This window comes from Dermacentor variabilis, unplaced genomic scaffold (assembly GCF_050947875.1).
Source record: "Dermacentor variabilis isolate Ectoservices unplaced genomic scaffold, ASM5094787v1 scaffold_12, whole genome shotgun sequence".
In the NCBI taxonomy this organism is placed as follows: domain Eukaryota; kingdom Metazoa; phylum Arthropoda; class Arachnida; order Ixodida; family Ixodidae; genus Dermacentor; species Dermacentor variabilis.
The window spans coordinates 28,392,041-28,414,757 of NW_027460280.1; the positions used below are offsets into that span (position 1 = coordinate 28,392,041).

Here is a 22,717-nt window from a genome sequence, read left to right on the forward strand (position 1 = left end):
CCTTCTGTATGTCCTTTCCCGTGCATACTGTTTCTTAGCTATGGTGTGTATCAACCAGCCCAAGCCATAGTGCTCTTTCACAATTTATTAATAGAACATAGGGCGCTCTCTTACATTATAAAACCTCAGCGAATAAGAAAAATAAAGGTAAATTGGCATCTGCGCGGAAATGAAACATCCTCGAGAGCTTGGTGTATACGTACAATGAATGGCACTGTAACGGTTTTTTTTTTTCATCCGCACTTCGCGCTGGAATGGTAAATAAAAGCGATTCCCATCGATGCGTTCCTTTCCTTAGGAGCAAAAGTTCAACTATTTTTACAACTTAATTGTTGCCACTTGCATCAAATGTCAATACACTCTGACATTTATACAAAGTTATGGTAACTGCGTATATCAGATACCTCATATAAGCATCGAACGTTTCTTTTCCTTCAGTCGTAGTTTATTCAAAAATTTAATATAATGTAGTCTTTAGGATAGTTGCTTTATGCCCTGCTGAGATTTTTGGCTCGCATTGGTCAAGGAGCACCGACTTCTTTTACCTACCGGTTACATGAAATACCCGCCAAATCAACCAGGAATAATTCGCTTTTCCTAGAGCCTTTCTTCCTAGTGAAAGCGTTTCTTTTTGAGACTTTGCCCCAAATATCAGCCAGCATGTATTCCCAACAGTAAAAGCTTTCGGAGCACGAGATCTGCAATAAAAAAATGTCACTGACAATCTGGGATCGAATTCACAAAGCTCTTCGTTCGTTGTTGCTTAGACGTCTTTATTCACATTTTTGCCCTTAAAGGGCTGCGGTCTTTGCCCTTGGCCATTTACCAATGATATGTCCGGCATCAGGATTGGCTGAAATTTTCAACAATTCTAGTGTAAGAGCTCTTCATGAGCCGAGCTCAGAGCCTGCAGGACTTCTGAACCGAGTATTTCGCATCAAAGTGCGCATCGTAGATCACATGATTAACTATACTGTAATGACGATATCAGTATGAAAGCAAAGTGAAAACTGCGACGAAAGAGAATGGTTACATTTCAAGTTGCTGGAAATCCTTAAGGCCTATTCGCCCTGGAGCACGTATTTCCCATCACAGTGTGTTGATCAACTCTGCGTTACCGAACATCTCGTCACGATGCACAGCACAGCGTAGGAAACTGCAGCGATGTTGCCCAGTGTGACAGCCTCGGCCACAAAAACTAACAGCGCGGGACCACACGTGTGGCCGAGTTCTTTTTATTTCCGTCGCACACCTTGCGGCGAACGCTATGGAGCCTCGTCAGGATTAGTGTGCTTTATTGTGCGCGTGGCACATTTCGTGACACGTGCCACGAAGACGCAATACTACCTTTAATTCATCCCGGTACGTGTAACGTACACATTGCTAATTTACAAACGCTGATGAAGGCGGTCGCCTACTGAACCGCGCCGCAGTCACATCTCTGCTTGCGTTAACGCGGCGAGCTGTGCTAACGCTACATTTGCGATTGTCCTCAAGATGCATGCTATATTGTCCGATAAGGAAGGCGATATGATATCGATTGTAAAGGAATGGCTCTTCACGAGGGACGTCATCCACTACCATCATTGTGACATCGATATAAAAGCCTGCGCTACCTAGCGCGTTTGGGCTCCTTGGTGAAAAGTTTGTGTTCTGTGCTCAATACAACAGTATATGAGGCACCTGAAGCCATATGAACAGGGGATACCGCTTGCTTACACCTAGCACGGCACGCGGGGTTTACCTAATTAGGATCTGACAAGTTGCTGATTGCCGTGATCTCATTCTCTTGCTTCCCTAAGAAATCCGTCGCGTGGTTATTTACACGTGACAAAAACGAGGGAGAACGATGGAACAGCCGCACAGAGCGCTTTTTTTCTTTTCTTTTTGTTATGACATGTCTCTTGGGCAACAATGGTCCAACATGTTGTTCGGCGTTCGCTGGGAACACTTTTTCAAACATTGTCCAGCGGGACAGGGCCGCCGGCTGCACATTTAACGTACAGTTGCGGACAGTATCAGCCAAATTGTTGCCCAGTGTGAGGAAGCCCACGATATCTGCGTCATTCGATAGTAAATTGCTTCAGTGCATCTCCTTAGGAAAGTGAACGTAGTAGCGTACCTTCAAGTAAAGGAGCTGTTCTATCCATTTTCTGTTTCGTTTATCCGAGTGCAACATATTTTTATTTATTTATTTAAAATACCTTACAGGCCCCATGGGGGCATTGTGTAAGGGGGGTTACAGAGTAAGCAGCCTTCTAATGTGGTACACAAAAGATATACCTCAATACAGGCCTCATCAACAATACTACCAAGATTAAAACATGAAACAGGAACAACTGAAGTAATGAAAGGCCACAAAGGTACACTTAAGGAAATAACATGAGTAAAACGTAACGTAAGGCATTAATACTAGAAAGTAAAATACACAAAAGATGAACATATCAGGGAGCACAATTCTTCAAGTGATATTCAGGGAAAAAGACGCAAAAAAGCAATAATATATACAAGGCATACAAGTGAACACACGACGCAGCATAAAATAGCAATTCACAAGAGCGAGATAGCAATGCATCAAAAAAAATATCACAGGATGTTCGAAGCAGATTGCAAAGTGTACGAAAAAAGATAAAGTGATTTGTAAGTGCTATTATGAAAAATGCTCGTGTAAGAGATGAAATTTTTCTTGATCTGACTCAGAAGCAATGTGCTCAGGCAGATTGTTCCACAAGCGAATGGCCGTAGGGAGTGCGGAAAAGTTATTGTGACATCCTGTTTTTATGTTAGTGTGGCGGCAAGTAGATGGGAAAATATTTAGTATGCAACCGTAAAGTTGCGGCCACACTGCATAAAAGCCCGAGAGGGCCCACTCAGTTAAGGTTGCATGCAAACGCGTTTTAACGCTTTTACGTGGAGCCGACCTTTGTGAATATACTGTGCCCCTCACAGATACCTGCCACTCATATAGATAGCCAATAGTATACTTGACAAATAATCTTTAGATATTCACAAAGCCTTTCCTTCGCAACTCTTTGCCATTTGCCGGCCTATTTCGTAAATGGTATGTCCAGCATTATGAGCGGCTCGAACCTGCTTTTGCGAACAGCCTCGACGTGTAAAAGTATTTCAGTGAATACTTGCTTGGCATTGTGGCGTAACCTTTAGTCATAAAACAGGATGAAAAAATTCACCGTCGATTGCGATACTCCCTAATACGAAATTTGAGCCTAGCTTTATACGCGTTTTCATTTCGCAACATATTGGCGAGCGCGAACAATCCGCCTCGTGTGGCACGTTGCAAACAGATCGAAGTGTGGCGCGACTGCCTCGCTAATCGGGAGATCGCGAGAGGCAGCACGTGGGTGACGCGTGGGCGCGATTCACAGCAGCCGCCGCAATCAGACCTCCGCTCATGCAGCTCTTTGTTTCCACACAGACGACACGCGCTACTCTGGCACCACCTTGTAGCCATCGTCGCCGCAAAGCCCGTCTTGCGCGGCACTACGCTTTTTTTCTCCTTCGCTTTCCGCCTCATGGTTCCGCTGCACCCTCCTCCTCGCGCTCTCTTCGCTATCGCCGTCTTTCATCCCCCGCTCCGCGTTCGCTTTTATCCTTCGCTGTGTTCGTTCGCTCGGTTACGAGGGACAACGTTGACGCCGACGCTTGCCACAGGAACGGGCGCCTAACAGCTGCGCTCTAAATAGAAGCATGAATGACGGCCTGAGGTTCTCCTACTGCGATGAACACCGTGTAGATCACCTCCCAGTCCGGTCGTTGCTGTAGGCTCTTTCTCAATGAAACTGCAGGCGTTGTTCCTTGCCAGCGCGGACAGCGCATCAGAGCGAGCAATGTTTCGCAAGCCGGGAGCAAAGAGTGAGTGAAGCCACCGGCACCTTGTGATGTCCGCTAGCAAAAATTAACAAAACATCCCACGCCGTAGCAGCACATTTCTTGGCAACTGCAAAAGGCTAGGGGGCGCTGAAATGCGGTGTAATGTGATGTAATCCATTGCGTGTCCTTGATTTCTCAGTCATTGTTGGTCTTCGCAGTAACAAACCAGTCCAGAAACTCTTGGCGAGCCTTGCTTACCGGGCTGGCCGCGCGAGTTCTTTTGTGTGCGTCCGTCGTTTCGATTCATGCCTGCTTTCGCTGGCCGTGCAGGCTTCCGGCCGCCCATTTTTCATCGGCATCGAACAGTGGAGAACTTCAGTTCCGTGCATGGCATGCTTATGTCCACTCGCATGCCGTCGAAGAATCGAATTACTGCCTGCGTCTTTAAGTCCCGTTGCATGCGCGGTGGTACGGAGTTTTTTTTTTTTTTTATTACGGCCCGTCCAATGGGCCGTTAGACTCGGTGTGTCTTAGGCGGCTTGCGCGGCATTACGCTGTTGAGTTCTTCATTAGGACGGAGCAAACGTGGGATGTACAGGTACACCAGATGGGCTCCTTTTCTTCTCAGAACAAGCATCTCGAACATGCTAGGCTTCCTCTGAATGCGTCTGCTGTTCGAAAAGTTCGAAAAGCGAATATATATATATATATATATATATATCTCAAGGAAAAGTTCTGTAGGTCCGGTGCATAGATAGTTGAAGAAACGAAGGAGCACACTTACGAAAATTCCATTTTTAATGTTGTAACGTTTCGGCCGTGGCACGGCCTTCGTCAGAATACACACAGATACAAGTGCGCACCCGCTTTTATGGGCGTGCGCACGTGGGCATAATCAGCAGTACATGCGCGTGTACACTTGCAAATAATAACAGAAAAGTACAGCAGTAAGTATGACATGCGCCGATAAATTATATGTATGAAATATCATTGTGGTATCACGATGGTGGTACATGAAGTTACAGGATGATATCAATTGCGACATGGCAAAACTAGGAACAAATTGATTTGGCATGGTTTGTCAACTCTGTACAAGAATATACACATCAAGATATGGCAGACAGGCACGACATTTTGCCTGCGCTCTCGTTTATACCGGATGACACAGTGTTAAATTTATGAATGAAAAAGGATTCTCGTACTTCTCGATCGTGGTGCGATTTGAAACCTGATTGTATTACTGTTGCTTTGATGTTGTCAAACGTATGACCTGGCAGTCGAACATGTTTAGACAATGGAAGGTGCGGCAAGCTGTTAGCGTGTGCTTTGTGGTTGTTAAATCTTATACGAAAAGATGTTTCGGTCTGACCGATATATTGCATATGGCACACTGAACATTCAAGCAGATAGATGATGTTAGTACTGTCGCAAGTGAAGTCACCGTTGATTTTAACAGAAAAATTAGATGTTGTGCTTCTAGCAGTCATTGATGTGGTCATATGTGTACAGACTTTACAACGGGGCTTATTGCAGGGATGACAGCCAGAAGGAGCAATCGCTTTAGTCTTAGATGAGGTTACTATGTCACGCAGATTCCTAGAGCGACGATAGACCACTCTTGGCGATTCCGTGAAAATGTTTTTAAGTCGGTCGCTCTGTCTCAGTAAGTTGTAATGCTTCCTGAGAATGTGCGACACGTTAGGAATAGATGCAGAATGTGTTAGGATAAGGTTAGTACGTGAAATTGGCGCCGATCGCTTGTCCGTGCAGATCAGTTCTTTCCGGTCGAGGTAGTCGGCCCTTTTAAGGGCATCGTCAATTATTTGTAAAGGGTATTTTTGTACGGTTAGTGCCTTGCGAAGCTGGTTACAGTTGCGAGTGAATTCACTGTCGTCCGAACAAATTCTTTTGAACCGGATAGCTTGGCTGTAGGGAATGCTCGTTTTGCAATGTTTGACATGGCTGCTTTTGAAATGCAGATATCGCTGTCGGTCAGTGGGCTTTCTGTAAAGATTTGTCGTCAAGTTACCATTACTCAGAGATACCGAGACGTCAAGAAAGTTTATGCTGAGTGATGAATAGGAATGGGAAAAGGAAATGGACGGTGCGGCGTTGTTAAAATCAGTAATGAAGGAAAGTAATGCAGCTTCACCATGGTGCCAAATTAAGAAAATATCATCGATGAAGCGTTTGTAATAGAATGGTTTGAGGTCACGAGTGGCGAGGAAATTCTTTTCTAGCATGCCCATAAAAATGTTAGCATAATTGGGACCTATTTTTGTGCCCATGGAAGTACCACTAGTTTGAACATAATGTTCGCCGTCGAATTCAAAGTTGTTGAGTTCAAGGATTAGTGTTAGATTATATACATATATATATATATATATATATATATATATATATATATATATATATATATATATATATATATATATATATATATATATATATATATATATATATATATATATATATATATATATATATATATAGTGCCTCGAGCGGCCAGTCGCGCGGCAATTTTGTATGCATTCGCGGGCTTCTCTTATGCTTGGAAAAACATTTTTATGTAGCACGTATTGAGCAACAGAAAGCTGTATCGGGAGTTTTTCACGTTGCTCTACAATTGCTCTACAATTTTCTCACCGACACTTTTAATCTAATTATAATTCTTGAGCAGTTCAATAATTCATTAAGGCTAATTATGTAATTATGCGGAATGCAAGAAATAATCTGAGCATCTCCAAGCGACCGCAAACAACATTACCTTGATTCTGTCCAGCTACGTGGCATTTGCATATATTTAAGGTTCGTCTCAAGTTACGTGGGACAACCGGCATAAATGCTAACTAATGTCGCTGAGGGCGCTGGCCTTCTACAACATAATGAGTTGTTCATATTGCACAAACAGTTCTAAAGCAGACGAGGACGAAGTAAGGTACACATACAAGCACTGTTGAAGACGTTAGGGTCCAAAAAAAGATAAGAAAGAAAGAGCCCGATGGGCAAGAAATGTAGCGCAGGAGCAGGTAAACTTCGGCTTTGTGAACGTTGATATTGGACAGACAACCAGAAAGCAGGCGAGGCGATCGCGTGTGTCACCATTGGCAGGGTTTCTTGGGCGGCAGAGCTGAACACATTCACAGGCGCATCGAATAAAAGGAAAATGCATCGCCTGAGTGCGCATGACTGGCTGTGTCCCGCGATGGTTGCACGTGCTGCGACGGGACCGAGCCAATGCGCTTTCGCTTGTCTGGGCGCGCCAAGAACAGCTGCGTCAGCGAGAGGCGCTGCAGAATGCTTTGCTCGCCGAGGTTAATGCACCAAAATTGACTAACACTTCCTGAAATTAACTTGATAATCGCAAGTAAACCCGATGTTCATAAAAATTATTTGGCTGTGGCTGATTTAGGCGGTCAGCGCTAATCACCGTTGATACCGAGCTCTCAGACGAAATAGTGAGAGATACTAGACTGAAGAAACATTTATCTAATCAATTAGTCGTATAAAATGGTTCCTCAGCTGTAAAAGCTACGCAGTACTGGGAAACTCACGAGAGAGTGAGAGAGAACGATGGTAAAGGCAGCGATAATACAGCCTGAGATAGTATTGATGGCTATCGTGTGGTTGCTAAAATAGTTTGGAAACTGTAAAATGGAAATTGTAAACAAGAGCACATAAGTGGGCGGACACACTGGAAGAAACTTCTAGCCCTCATATTCTGTCAGATAGCCCATAGCATATGTCCTAAAATAGAGCTGTGACTGGCTTGAAGTCGTGCAGTTGAACGGTTGCTCTTTGCGGAATTTTCGCATTCAGCTTTATTCGTCGATATGGCTGAGCACCGTGTGGCTCTCGCATCGTTCTTTTTGTTTTGGTAACGCTAAGGGGTGTTTCTTATGGGTCTCCCGCAAACCTCCTGTGAATATCTGTAAGAGAGCTTACAATTGGACACGGTTGAATTTGTGAGGGAGATTTAAAAAAAAATAGTAAAGCAGCGCCGGGATGCTGTAACGTTATTTTATTCCATTGCACTCCCTTATCGCGCTTTGCCGGTGGTCAGGACGGCGTTCAGCCTGCGGTATCACAAGGATCGGCTAGCCGTGAAACGGTGCATGACAAGAAAGCAATAGAATGGAGAGAAAGGAATTCTTGCATTATACCCGCCTAGTACTTAAGAAGCTTCAATAGAACCTGTTGTCGGGCCAATTCGTTATATAATGGATTAGCGCACGAAAAAGACAGACACGCTCGAAAAGAAGGCGCTCCTCGTCGACTTCCTGGCGTGTGTATCTACATTTGGCGCTCAGATCCCTTGCACAGGAATTAATATGGCTCATTCTCAGTCGCGTACCAATTTTGAAGCGTTTTCAGCGATCCATTCACAAAAAAAGTGTGCCACCCTCGCGCTCCTTGTATGTTCCTATTAATTTCCCGCATTTCTTCCAAGTGGCCGATGCCTTCTTTTCCTTCGCTGTCCCTTTGTGGCTGGATCCGCGCTGTTTGTATTTTTCAATGCAGCAGCGTTTTTATTTCCTTCTTTTCTGTTCTTTTCTTCACGTGAAAACGTTCAGTTCGGTCAGCATAGGCTTTTTTTACGCATTTAAAGAAAACATGTTATTCCATTATTGTATGCATTGTATGTATATGTATGCAAACGCGTACTACCCACGTGCCTTACTTTGGTATCGTTTGTAGGGGAAAGAAAGCCATTACTCGAACGTGTACAGGTCGCGTACACAGATGGCGCCGTTGTCGCGCCACGTATGACGCAATCGGAGCTAAATTTAGCCTCGTAAGCGGCGTTCGGGAAGGCGCAGTTTGGCACTACGTTCGTCGATCCGAGCGGCAGTGGTCGCATTTCGGAGAGCTCACCCTTCCATGGTGGGTACAATCTATCAAACTCAAACTTGCGTTCATGTGTAGTTATAAAGCTTACAAGTGTGCAATTTGTTGGAGAAATTGGACACTCGCTCGGCTATAGCGCCCGCGTTAGCTACGTAAGGGCCATAAATGGCGCGAATAAACTCGGGCAGCATGAACAAGAGCGACCACCAACCTTTGACCACGGAGGGCCACTACGAATAAAGAGCGAACACGATTGCAAGATTACACCGTAGGACCCCGACTAGTTGTATCATAAGTTAAGCTCGTAAGTTTTGTAAAGCCTGAATTAGTGTCACTCGTGGGCATTTGGTTACGCCATATCTGTACTCTAGTGCCCCATACAGCCTCAGCAGCACTCATTGGACGGTTCATGTACCGCACTGCGGCTGCATCTACCGGATAATTGTTTCTGTACTGCACCCACAATATCTAGCACTAAAGTGGAATCTGCGACCATGTTTTTGCCCTGGATGCTTCGTTCGAAGCTGCGTTCGATACTAAACGGGCGACGCTCTGATGCGATATGAACAGAAAAAAAAAGAACTTCGGCCTGCAGTGGCACATCGATGGGCCCTTACTCAAAAAAGTATGCTTACGCTAAAATTTGTAAGAGCAGCTGGCGCCAGCCAATTGCGATGTCAGACATATTATCAACGAAGGCGGCTAGCCGATTGTTGTCAAAGCACTTATGAGCAAAAATATTTGTGAATTGGTGCCCTGAATCGTCAGGCTCCTTTTGTACTGAAGGTACAAATGAGAGCGGGGCATCTATGCTCATTGTCTTGGTTCTAAAATAAAATGTAGTCGTATAATTTCTTTTGGATAAAGGCGTCCACAGGGACGGTATACAAGGATAAATGTTTCGTTGCAGGTTTTACCACAGCGCTTACTCAATTTCCTTGCAAAGCTACTTATAGAAGCAGAGTATATGAGGTTAGGACGGAATAGTGGGCGTGTTGGCTTAGCATACTCTGAGGTGAAAGGTGTGTAGACGACGGCACACATAAGGAGACATTGTTGGAAAACGGGCGCCTTGTGTGTGTTTTACCTCTCTTGCCTGTGTCGTCGTCTACGCGCCTTTCACCTCAGAGTAATATGAGGTCACTTTGCCGTGCATCAAGGGGCGTGTTGTATACTGTAATTTTTCCCTGCAAAAGGTGAACCAAATACTTTCTAGCGCGACACCTATTCGCGCTTCGTCGTGTGTATATATGTCGACTCCGTTGGTTAGACTTTTGCGTCAAAAAGTAGCGGATATTCCAAAATACGTTGCTCAGTGATCAACGTATGATCTTGGAATACGTACCCATATCTCGTGCTGATCTCCGCTCACGCTTTTCGCTTGTTCACTTAGCTGCAGCATGTTTTACTTCTATGGCTTTTCCTTGACCTGTTTCCCTGTTTCTGGTGAAATAATACGCGCGCACTGTGCGATTTACGCAAACCGCACAACAAAAAAAGAAAATAAGAAATGTCCATTCTGTCTCTACCACATAAATTAAACAATATATGAAGCCACGGAAAGCACATGGGAAATTTCCTGTGGTTTTATTAAAACCTAGAAATAATCAGATAAGGAGAAATAAATGTGGAAAAAAAACAATTTGTTGCCGGTGGGAGCCTAACCCACAACGTTCGCATTACACTTGCGATGTTCCACCAATTGAGCTAATACCGACCGAAGCGGCCACGTTTCGATGGGGATGAGATGCCCACGTACAGTGCGTGAGGTGCCCGTTGAAGAACCACAGGTGGTCAAAACTCATCCGGAGTCACTCACTACGGCGGGCCTCATAATCATGTCGTGGTTTTGCCACGTAAAACCCCATAAGTATTCCCTTTCTTTCTTTCTTTCTTTCTTTCTTTCTTTCTTTCTTTCTTTCTTTCTTTCTTTCTGACACCCAAGCTGTTACCCTCTAGCAGGTCGGGATTTTTTGTGGCCGCGTGCGCCGTGCTCACACGAAAATGTGAGCTGATTCCGCAGACTGTGCAAATAAGCGTGAAGCGCACAGTGTGCTGTTTCTCCGAGAGGCATCACATGGCATCATCAGGTGACATCATCACTTGACGAAGACGTCATCACGTGGCCTAATATTTTACGTGATAACATCATCAGATTACGTCATCAGGTGATATCGTCACGTGACGATTCCGTTAATGAATACATTGTTGCGCCAAAAAAGGGAAATAAAGACTTAGGAGGGAGTGTATGAAACGACAGATCGAGAGCCGATCACATAAAAGAAAGAGGCACGAGTTGTATTAGTGATACGTTTGTTTTTCTGTTTGACAACGAGATGCGGCTGTTAGAAACGTCACTGCTCCGGGCAACACTGATGTACGCATTTTTTCATTCTCCCTGCCCTGCTGTAAGAATAAAATCAGTTGAAGTTCAGCGCTCGATCTGTCGTTTCATACTCTCCCTCCTAAGTCTTTATTTTCCTTTTTGGCGCAGAATGCATTCATTATGTCTATAGTTCCCAACCAACTCGCTCAGCAACAAGTTCTACTCAACGATTCCGTTATTCTCGCATATTCGAATTACATCCCGAAGCTATCATGCCTGCAGTTTGTAAGTCGTACTTTACAAATTCTCTGACGCAATATACTTTGAAAAATTGGATTAGTTCAATAAGACACTTGCGCTGGGCAGAGGGCCTAGAGGAATGAGCATGTATATATGCTGCACTTCGGTACACATCCATGCGTGCGTGACATATGTCGCTTGTAGGGGTGGTGCTTGTCTAACGTCGTCTAACGTGGGTCGTGCTTGTCTAACGTCGGCAACAGCTTCGCTGTACGTCCACTTTCACAGCGTGTAAGGGAGGCGGGTTTTGACGCGATAGCGTTAAGGGGCCCGTGCCGCAGAAAATCCAGTGTCGCCATCCGGCGTCGCGCATCTTGTGAGCGAAAATTACCCTACATATTCTATGCGGCATTAAAGCTCTTCTCCTACCACTAAAGTTGCCCATACCTTGTCTTGCATTATTTACAAAGTTATTCCTCGAAATGTTGAGAATGCAGCCCGCAAACAAATGTCATTAAAAAAAAACACCGACAGCGCATGCCTTTTATGTTAAACCTTCTAAGACTGAAATATCAAAAGTGCGAAACAATGACGGCGCACGCAAGAGGCCGAGTTTCTACCAGAAAGCTCGCCTTCGTGCACAGCGTTCGCCGCCAGCGTTTCCCGATAAACATTAGGGTTACGTAAGCTGCAGTCGCCGGGAAGCGTGAGAATGCTATCGCGTTCCACTCTTAAAGGGGATGCTTAAGCGTCCTCCAAGATTTTTTTTATTCAGTTCTCTTCTCCCATCCACCCTTTTGCGTATTTGTGTATGTGTACAAGACCTGGGAGTGTTAGCCAGTGCCGCTCAAGGCCATGACGGCGGACGTCCCTTTAACCGCAGGCGTTCCGTAATAGGTGAACCAAGCAAACTGGGCAATGTACCCTCGTATGCTACGTGAAGGCACCAAAGACTCCAGAGTCGAGGTCCTCGCGGTACAATGGACGAGAAGAAGAGAAACCGAGTGGCTAGATATTTTGTTAGGTGCGATCACACCAAGTCAATCACACAATAAGTTCAATGAAAGCATAGGAAATATTACCTGCGCTTTTAATTCGAGTGTAGAAATTATAGGGAAAAGGAGAAATGAGAGCGGACGAAAAAACTCTGAAACAACCCAAAATGAAGTGTACAGGAACCACGATGCAGACTATATTACTCAGGACGCCTAGACATTGTAACGGCGCGATTGTACCAAGTTAGCAGGCGACGGCAGGAATGTGTCCCGTTGTGACGTAAGTTCCATTGAAGTTGTCTTGCAGTGAGTCGGCGCAGACCTATGCTTACAATCTATCTGCCTTAAAGGAAGAATAAATAAAAGCTGCCGCTATCTCTCACTAATACATATTCGACGATATCAACGTATTCAGAGGCTAAAATGCAATTAGCATGATTCGTTGAAGGCAGAACACGGCACGCATTTGACGATTCAGTTGTTTTTTATCCTTTGTAATTTTCACAAGTTCTCACAGGTTATCGGGGAGATCTTTTCACCTATATTTCTAAACCTAATAAACTAGCATACCTCGTCAAAATGTGGGCTCGTATTCACAAATAACTGTCACGAAAGAATTGTTCGCAAGAGAAAATTCCAACCAATCGTGATGCTGATTTACCAATGGCGGAAATCAGTTACAAACGAGAAGATTCGTGAGTTCTCTCCCTGTCTGAGAATCTTTTTTATATAGTCTTAAGGCCTTATAAATAATCATGGTCTATTTTTCTAACTGCGTTATAAAGTAGTCCCCTCTACTCCACAGGAGTAATTTAATTGTCGTCCTTTGGTTGCTTTTCTCATTTCGGGTCCGTTTTAATCAATCCTATTTAAATCTCCCTTTCTTTAATTGCACTGTCAGATGTCGAAAGGCCTCAGGCTGGATGGACAGCACAAGCTGATGTACTATAGACCCATTTTATCTGCGCTGTGGCAACAGTGTGTTCATGACCCCAGAAAACTTCCGTTCGTGCATTTAACACAGCTAAGTTAGCTAATGAAAAATAATATGTTTACTACAGGGACAGTCGATCGATTCTTGAACAGCACCGCGCGATGACCGGCCGGTGGGCGCCTTCTAACGGCGCGAAGCGACCAGGTTGATCTCTTGCTGGTCTCTCTCGCTCTTGCTGATTGCGTCGCTTCGCGCCGTTAGAAGGCGTTTACCGGCCGGCCATTCGACGCTCGCGCGGTGCTGCTGACCCTTTAACTGACAAGGAAGACCTGACCTATAATGTTTTTACTGCTTTATTTCTTCTTGGTATTGTTCAAGTACATACCAAATGAAATATGAAAAAGGTTTCTCTGAAAACTAAACAGCGGGTCGAAAATATTGTTGACTAGCTGATCAGAGGCAAATGTACGGTCCAAAACTTCTGTTTGATACTTGGTTTGATAAGGTAAATGTACATGTTCTTGAGAGGCACCTCAATGAAGAAAAAAATATAATAGCTTTCTTAAACAAAGTGAAAAATTTTCGCATTAGCGATAATATGACCACCACGTCCGCTAAGACGATACCGACGAAGTCTTTGAGTTTCGTCGCCAAAACATCTGCGGCTGCTCACGGTCGACATTTTTGTGACTACCATTCTTCAACAGGCACATGAATTAAGGTAAATTGAAATGCATAGACTAATATTAGGTTTTGTGTAGTGTTTGCAGATATTTTTGTAAGGTCAATAATATTGTTGAGCTGCCAATTGAGCTGCAATTGAGCTGCCAATTGAGCTGCCAATTAAAGGGTTAAAGTACCGGTCGACTGAAAATGGTCTCGATCGGTTCAGATATAAGATACGTGCCGCATGCGTCAAGCTCACGTAGTCATGTACTTGTACGTGGCTTTCTTTCTGCACTTAGCAACAAAATTCATTTGTCAAACATTCTATCTCTACAACACAACTGGTGCCACCTGGATAGTTCCATATATCCACAGACAATTGTGTGGTTCCAGAGGGCTTATCCGGAAGACTTTCGAGACCTGAGGCCCTATAACGTAAAACTATTCCAATATGTTTTTATTCGAATCTCCTGACGTCAAGTTTACATAATCACCGACGTAAGCGTCAGGCGTTAACCCGCAGCGTTGTTTAAAAGCCAATCAAACGCGCTCCTCGTTTATAGGAGGTCATTTTTTTCCTTTCAAAGCAAGTAGCATTGCCTACATGGAGCAGTTTTTCTTATCTGATTCGCTGACAAGAGGCGAGGAGCGCGCTCAAGTGGAGAGGGTCGATGGGGCCGAGCCAGCAGAGCGAAAGTAGACAACCGGTTGAGGAGGGCGGTGCCGGCGTCTGCGATTGGCCCGCTTGCCCTTACTTGGCTTGCGGTGACTGGTCGAAAATCGCTGCGGCGTGCAACGGAAGGATAAAATGCCACGAGACGGATCCTCAACAACGAAGAGTTGGCAGAGCGATGTCGTATACGTGCCGAAAGGGCTCGATAACGTTATACTGCCACGCAAACATGTTCGCTATATGCAAGTAAATCCATGCTCCCCGACAGCTCCGAGTAGCCAATGCCAGAGCGATCGACGGGCAGCCATCTTCTATTCCTTTCGGAACGGGGCAGTCTCCTACTGTTCAGAAAAAAATCAGCTTTTTTCGGCATATTAATGCGTATTTAACGCCTACACGCCTGTTTGACGCGGTGAGTTTTCGCGGTTTCGTGACGTCGCGTGACAGACAGGCGAAGTGCGCGCAACCCGAAAACGTTTGACCAACAGCAGAGGGCTAAGAACGAAGAAGGCGTCGAATCAGAAATTATTTTTCTTTCGTTCAGTCTAATTATGCACAATCAGTGTGCACATACCACATCAGATGGGGCGTTTTCGCGGCTTTCGTGACGTCGCTCGACAGACAGGCGAAGAGGGGTGGCCAGAAAATTTTTTGACCAATCGTGGATAGCTCATTGCATAATTGGAATAGAAAAGTTCGGAATAGCTTTACGTAATAGCGTCCCTGCGGGTGCAAACATAGAAAGCGTCTATACGCATCTTTTTTTTTTGTGCTAAGGTAATAGTATCACGGCCCATGTTCACGAAATATATGCTGAAGCTAACATTATTTATAAGAGCAAATGTCAGCCATGTCAGCTATAGCATAGGTGCAATGGAAAACGGTACTTCTGAAGGAAAAGCTTTGTGAATTCGGCCCCAGAATTGTCGAGTTATTTGAAATTGCAGCAAATGTAGAGCACAAATTTATGTAGATCACAAACAAATGTAGAGCACAAACAAAAAAAATTATTAATACGAAAGCATTATATGTCCATTGAGGCAAAAAATCCGGCATGATCAAGCGATGGTTGGAAAAATATGGCTGACGGCGCCAAGAGTGAAAAAATGCTCCGGTTGACGTCAGATTACTCATGGAGGTTCCTGTAAACAAAGTAAATTAATGGCTTTGAAAAGAAAATTTAGTACGAGTAAATTTGGGCCTGGGTGGAAGCCGAACCCGGGCCTCCGGGGTGCGAGATGACGACGCTTCCCGACACCACGGCAGCTCCACGGTTCTGGCAGGCTAAAGGTGGGCCTAGTGCGTGAGTCATTGCAGACCTCACGTCGCAGCGACGTTGGAGTGGATTAAGGTTGGTACAAAGTAGATCAAGGTGGATTGATATGGATTAATATGGATTAACGTTGGTACATATTAAAGCAAGGATGATTAAGGTGGATTAAGGTAGAGTTATGAAGGACATGTAAAAATCTGTGTCGTCTCGTATCATGGACGTAACCAATAAAGTAGAGAAGTCCTAATGCTTTCGTATTCAAGTCATACAAGGAGACTAAGTGACTGTCAATTTTTTTATTTCAGAATTTAGTTGCTCAGCTTTGTGTGTAATGATGGATATTCGTGATACCGCTGTGTGAACAGGAGGAGTGGGAAGTGAACGAGCGCGGTGCATCGAGCAAAGAAGACTGCAACGACGACCACTAGCTGCTGGGATTTGGCGCGAGCCCACCAGCTTCGCGACGGAAAAAGAATAATAATAAATTTTAAACATCATCAATCGGCGAGGTACACGGTGTACCAACGAAGAAAGGAGAAGAAAGAGAGAGAGAGAGCTGCCAACACACGTCGCCTTTCGAACGAGTGAAGGCGGCTAGAGTACTGAGGTGCGAGCTTGGACCTGGGCTCACGATACATAGCCGACTGTGCACTTCCCAATGACCTGGCGTGTTCCCGTCGCTGGCTGCGATGTGCACGGTCGTGAGGGCTTTCCAAAAGCTTGGCGACGAGGTGCGGAAGAGCGGCATGTCTTTCCCTCGTGCAAAGTGCATTTCCACTTTATTCTGTATCGAGTTTCCAGAAAATGTAGAAATATTTCAAGATAATTTTAATCTTATTATTGTATGGCATTGAGAAGTTCTAGCACTGTCCATTGGACTAACAAGCGCTGAGCATTTATAATGACCAGAAAGTTAATTTCTTCTTGAAAAATTCAAGAATGCTAAATGAATTGATTGACTCGTTCATTCATTCATTGAGGAGGTCCCAATTAAGTTTCTTACTATAGGACCACCTCTTATATATACATATCTTCTCAGTTTTACTATTAATGACGCGAAGAGATTGATTGACTGATTGATTGATTGATTGATTGATTGATTGATTGATTGATTGATTGATTGATTGTGCTGCTTTTTCTTCTGTACCATGACACACAAGCGTACGAATGATGCTTGCAGCGACAACCGTGCACGAGTGATGCTGCCGGAGATGTCCATATGCGTGTAGTCTGCCACCGACCATTTGTGCGCCATTTTGTGCAGTTTATTGCGTGATGCAGCTACGAGCACGTCAGGCAGAAGAGACCAGCCCAAGTTTTGTCTCGTACATAAAACCATGGAACACGTCCATGTCTTCACATCCACTCTGTCCTGCGTCTCTTTTCTTTGTCCCTTGTCACACTGTTCAAAATTTTGCTGCTTGACAAGGTGTACCTACCAGCCTGAATAGAACACGTTGTTAACAGAACACGTGCCAAGGTGATATTCACAACAAGTGGGTGAACAAAAACTGCACAACAAACATTTAAGCAATGAACTGTCTCAAATATTTCTTGTGCGCTGCTTGTTGTGCGTTGCTAACATGTGAGTTTGTCGTGCCATTTCAACGCAGGTCTGGCGCTAACTATAGTTGAAACACCTGTCTGTTATGTCATTAAACAAAGGAATCAGACGTAGATCATGCATGCGTTGGGGAGCCAAAGGTAACACAACACTACTGCCAATCGGCACGGCCAGAAATTCTGATTTATCATCCCATATGCATTCATCAAGAGAGCTGCGACCATGCGCCTGTGTACTTCTGATAAATGCTGTGCCTGCGATGAGTCCGCTTTTACAGCGTTCCGCTCTTGCGCCGTTTCAACCTGTTTCCATTTGCTCCTGAGATTGCTTCCTGCTTAATTCATTCCAGTTGATGTCATGTTCCAACTACTCTGTTGAGCTACGTGCCGTCGTATACGTCGGCAACCACGTGGCGGCAACAGTGAAAGTAGGCAGGCGGTCGGCGAACCACAATCCCTCCGTCGCTCACCAGTGTGCGCAATGATTGCTGTTGTGTACAGGCCATCTATGGGGCTCGGCAGTGACTGGCGAGTGACCACACTTCCCGGCCGCACCCACTGGGCGACACCCCTAGTATAGATGTTCGCGAGCATATTCGCAGCGCGTTGCGCTGTGCAACACACTCGCTGCAGCCACGTCTGAGCAGTGCTCCCATGCCGCGCGTGTCTTCCTTCGCCAACTGTCACTTCCATAACGAGTGGGCCGTTGACATGAATTCTGTGCGCATCGCTTGTGTTGTGGTGTGTGTTTGTTTTTTTTTTTGTGCGACGTCGGGGGCCTGGGTCTGAACGGAGCCGTTCTTGCGACATCAGGCGAAAAGGAGTGTGCTGTGTATATGAGCGACATGTCGTTCTCGGCGTACATGCTTTTAATTAGGCCCACGACCTATCCCTCTCAGACCTCGCTCGCTTTTATCACAGCGACAATGAGTATATGACGCGTCAGAGTCTGCATTCATCGTGGAATAGAGCCTAGGCGGATTCAACCTACGTCATTCAAAAAACAAGCTTTGATCTGTTTATCAAATGTGAAATGAAGTTCTATACGTGGCATAGAGGAAGTCGTGCGGGCAGCGATAGCGCGGGATAGTTTCCCTGCACTACGAGGACCTCGTTACACCCCTCAGCAGGCTGGTTAAGCGTTAGCTGGGGCCGTAAACAGATAGTCGCTTGTCATTGTCGAAGGCTATGTTCGTGTTCCTGGTCCAGAATTTTCAGAGCCGTTCGTAGGCCGGCTCGAACGGCTCGCAAGAATAGGCTTCCGCGAAAGAGACGATGGTGAACTCGGCAAGATAATCTCAGAATGAAGGGGAAGCGGAATGCAGCTATAATGAAATATAGCGCACATTAGGGCTACAATAAATATGGGGTGCCGAGAGACACTTGGAAAGGAGTAATGGTTCTAGCGCTAAGTTTCGCGAATTGCATTATGTGTTTAAAATCAGATATTCTGTCGGGTTTGCCAGTTAACTAAAGGTCGGTGAGCCAATTATAATTGGAGGTCCACGGTAAGACCACAAGGGGAGGGTGACATGGGTTGGACCGCTTTTGAAGTCAGAGAAACGCAGAGCAAAGTTAGTTTTGAACAGTGATCAGTGAGTTTTGAACAGTCAGTTTTGAACATGGATGAAAAGAAATGGGCGGCTAAAGTGCACAATTATGTATATCTGATTAGCGTGGACCCAAAATGGAGGAAGAGGTCAAGAAGGTTGGAAACCAACTGCAGTGTAATCGAAAGTGCAAGAAGACAAACCGAAGCCGTCAAAAGGAACGTGACGGAAACAGAGACGGTAAATTTGATTGAACGCATGGCAACAAAAATTTCCATAGAAATTTTGATACGCCAACAAATCAGGAGGGAAAACCTGTACGATATCACAACGGGCAGTGCCTTGCTATTTGACACCCGAGCTTGCTGTCTGAGGGCAAAAACGTATCGCTGCAAATATTCACAGCAGGATGAAGCATGCGTCTGCTGTAGCAAAAATCTGGAGACAACTCAGCACATCTTTATACAATACCAACATGTTCACCTAGCAAGAACCGTAGGAAACGTCCACATTCCAGAAGCGCAGAGATTCAAAGCGGGTGGAAGCGTTAACCAAACAGCAGTTGAAGCAAGCGAGAGGCCTTCTGAGTATTGGTAACAAAAAAAAAAGGGGGGGGGGGAGGAGTAAGAGCTTGATATAGCCGGAGTCGTTACAGGCGTAGAGGTTTTATGGAGAGAGAGACATAATCAAGAATAGATAAGCAAAATGCTAGACTCCAATACATGTAGCAAAAGCTTATTAGCTCAAGCAGTCTAGGTGACTAGTTGTCGCCGCCCTGTTTCAAAAGGGGATTCCAATAGAAATCACATGTTTTCATCAGTGCGAATAGTAAAATCCTGAGCTGTAGGAAAGAGATCGCGACGCGTTCAGCGGCCCTGCACCTCTTTCGCAAGCAAACCCACAAACATTACGAGTGACGTCACGTGCTCTATGACCCCGAGCGCGAAACCCATGCCGCCGGCCGTTGTCGGGATGGTCTGGTATGTGTGCGTCGCCGTAAATTCCTCGGACAGAGCGATTTCGCCGCTCGCAGCTGTTCTGCCCCACAACAGCTGCATCAATGTGGAAGCGAAAGCCTCGGTCCTAATCTCGTCCGCGTCGGGCTTTGCCAAACGAACAGTGCTCGTGCACGTCGGTGGTGTTATGGACGCACCGTGTCCCTTCAGGTGAGATTGAAGGCGCGAGCTCCGTATGCTGCATTTGAGACCTCGCAGAAGCTTCGCGCCCGCTAATTTGTCGGAGGAGAAAGCGGTCGAATAACAGCAGAGGCAACGGCACAGGTTTGTCCGGGCAAAAGCGCTGGAGAGAGTATGCTTCTGCCTCGTTATTTTGCCGCTGCCTCTACGTGTCTTTTACACCATGGAGCTGTGTTTGTCACTTTCCCCTTGTATTTCCAGATCACTGACACATTTTATCTGGCCACAGGGCAAGGTACTGTAGAATAATATCCTCTCTGAAGCTACATTGGAGGTCGGAACTGCTTTCTTCGTTGACAGTCGGCTACTTATGGAACAGCGAGTAATGCTTTCCGCTCTAATGCCAATTTTATTTTTATGAACATTCATGGATTATATAGTGACTTCATGGGCAGAAGGTGTCGAGTTAGTTACGCCGCTTGTTACCACTGCCCTCGTGTTGGATGTGCTGGACGCTACTTCCGTAATGTCTCTACGATGTACTTCTTTTTGGTGCCGCATTCGCTGTCATGTGGGGCACGGGACCCAAGCAAGATCTGTTGCTGCTTCTACCGACGTCCTCTACATTGTCCAGAAAAAAATGAATAAAGTTCAGTGTTTCCTTCTCAAAAAATTGCGTCTTCGGACAGTAGAAGCACATGGTAAAACGGTTTGCGAGTGAAGTTCGTCTGTTATGACACGCGTACGTGTATTTCAAGAGCAAGCTTTAAACGCTGTCACTTGCAGGACCACACATGTCGCAAACAGCTGTTGGTCAGTGTGAGACTTATGAGCTGCACATTCCTTACGCTATAGAAATACGTGCGTACGCCGCGCATGTAATCTGCTTATGGTGGGACATCGCATCCGAAATGTTCATTTGTGCACAAGAATCAATATCAAGTTATTCGGGCTAGGAAAGCTTTTATCAGTATGAATGCATCTCACTCTCTGCTTAAAAGAAGCGGACAGGCATATGAAACAACTATACATAATTAACCGGATCAAGAGGACACAAAGAAAATGAACAGCTTGAGTCGCCGCATGTGTACTTGAAGCTGTCTTCCATATAGAAAACAGCTTCAAGCATCGCTTGAAGGCGCTTGGTCTTACGAAGAGCTAAGCACGAATTCCGTAGGTCGGTTGAATTTACCTGTGCTGTTTACAACACGTTTCACGATGACATCAGCCAACACATCTTGGAGGAAACAACCCAGCATCTGTGACTGCGGTGATCTTTGTCAGTGTAACAACACACAGCACGTTACATTGCTCATTTTTAAAAATTTTTTAAACTTTTTTTTATTTCGCTACTTCAACGCACTCCTTCGCCAGCGCATTTCCTTAATGCTGTTAGTATGGATTATGCAAATTTCTGGTACCGGAGGCTTTTCTGGTGCCAGTTTTTTGTTTTGCGCAAAGAATTTGACGAGTGTAGAAGTCCATATGCTGCGAACTGTGTATAGTGGTGAATTCCACTGGGCGAGCAGGAGCGTTGTCAAATGGTTTGAACGTTCCCTCTCGCTAGCCGAAACAGAGGTGAGCTCCATTCAGAACTTATTTCGAACACTTAAAGTGATTATATTGACCTTTTTGAATTCATTATGAGCAAAAGTAAAGAAAGAAATGTTTGAATTTTCAAATGAAACTTAACTGTTTGACATCCGTAAGTTAAACTGCGCTTCAGACTATTTGGGAAAAGAGCTCAGTGGCACGCATATATGGCTAAATGAAGAAAATCGAAGACTATCCTCATTGGAAGCGAATGGAGACAGTTACTGAGCAGCGCTAACAAACGCACTTTCGTACAACAGTCATTCGAATATTTTCTGTAACATAGCCGTTCACTTGCTCTGGTTCACAAGGCAGAGTTTAGAGTCACCATTAAATCTTTTAAGTTGGTATCTGGCAGCGCTGCCGGTTTGCGGCCTCGATCGCGGCAACTGGTTTCCTTCTTTCCAGCGACGAGATCGCGCGGGGCACGTGGTCTTCTCGAGGTGTGATCGAAAGCGAGGAATGAGAAAACGGAGCGAGCGTGTGACGCAACGCCAAGAGCGCGGGCAGTGCTCACCTCGTCGACCTCGGCCTTGGACAGGGAGACCGCTCCGGCCGCGGTGCCTGCGAGGGCGCACAGCATCAGGACCAGGAGTCCCGAGGGGGCGAGGGCGGCGGCAGGTCGCGGCATGGGCTCGCGTCGTCGGCGGACCGTCTGCGGCCGAGTGGCTGCTGCACGGCTCGCGGCCAGGCATAGGCAGGAAGGGGAACAGATGCGCTTCCAAATGACGACAGCGCTTCGGTCGGGGAGGAGGGGCTCGTTAGGCCTCTCCGCAGATGCGCTGCCGCGCTCGTGCTGCGGCAGGTTATCTGGTGCACCGAGTGCCGGCGTCGACGCTGCGCCAACAGCGACAGGCGACGCTGGCGTGCAGCTGCGAAAGTGCCAGACCTCGGAACCACGCCACTCGTAATGCGCGGTTGGCCCTCCTCACGAGGCGTCCGTCCACAGGGATGCGTCGTGACCGGCGCGTGCCACCCAACACGCCCCCAGGGGGAACTACTAGGAAACCGACCCAAAATCACCCATTTCGCTCTATTCCCTGGCCAGTGTCGCCAAAAAACGTGTGACTCTCGGAATGAGTTGGCTAC

At 45.7% G+C, this 22,717-nt stretch overlaps 1 protein-coding gene across 1 annotated transcript in view; it reads right to left on the reverse strand.

The window, feature by feature from the left end:
- The window catches only part of LOC142565777 (trypsin-1-like), a 118,022-nt gene extending 95,651 nt beyond the window's left edge, over positions 1-22,371 (reverse strand). The window contains exon 1 of the mRNA XM_075676307.1: positions 22,146-22,371. Within this exon, the coding sequence (XP_075532422.1) occupies positions 22,146-22,259 (114 nt within the window). The 5' untranslated portion in view covers positions 22,260-22,371. The remainder of the gene's footprint in view (positions 1-22,145) is intronic.
- Positions 22,372-22,717: the final 346 nt, after the last annotated feature.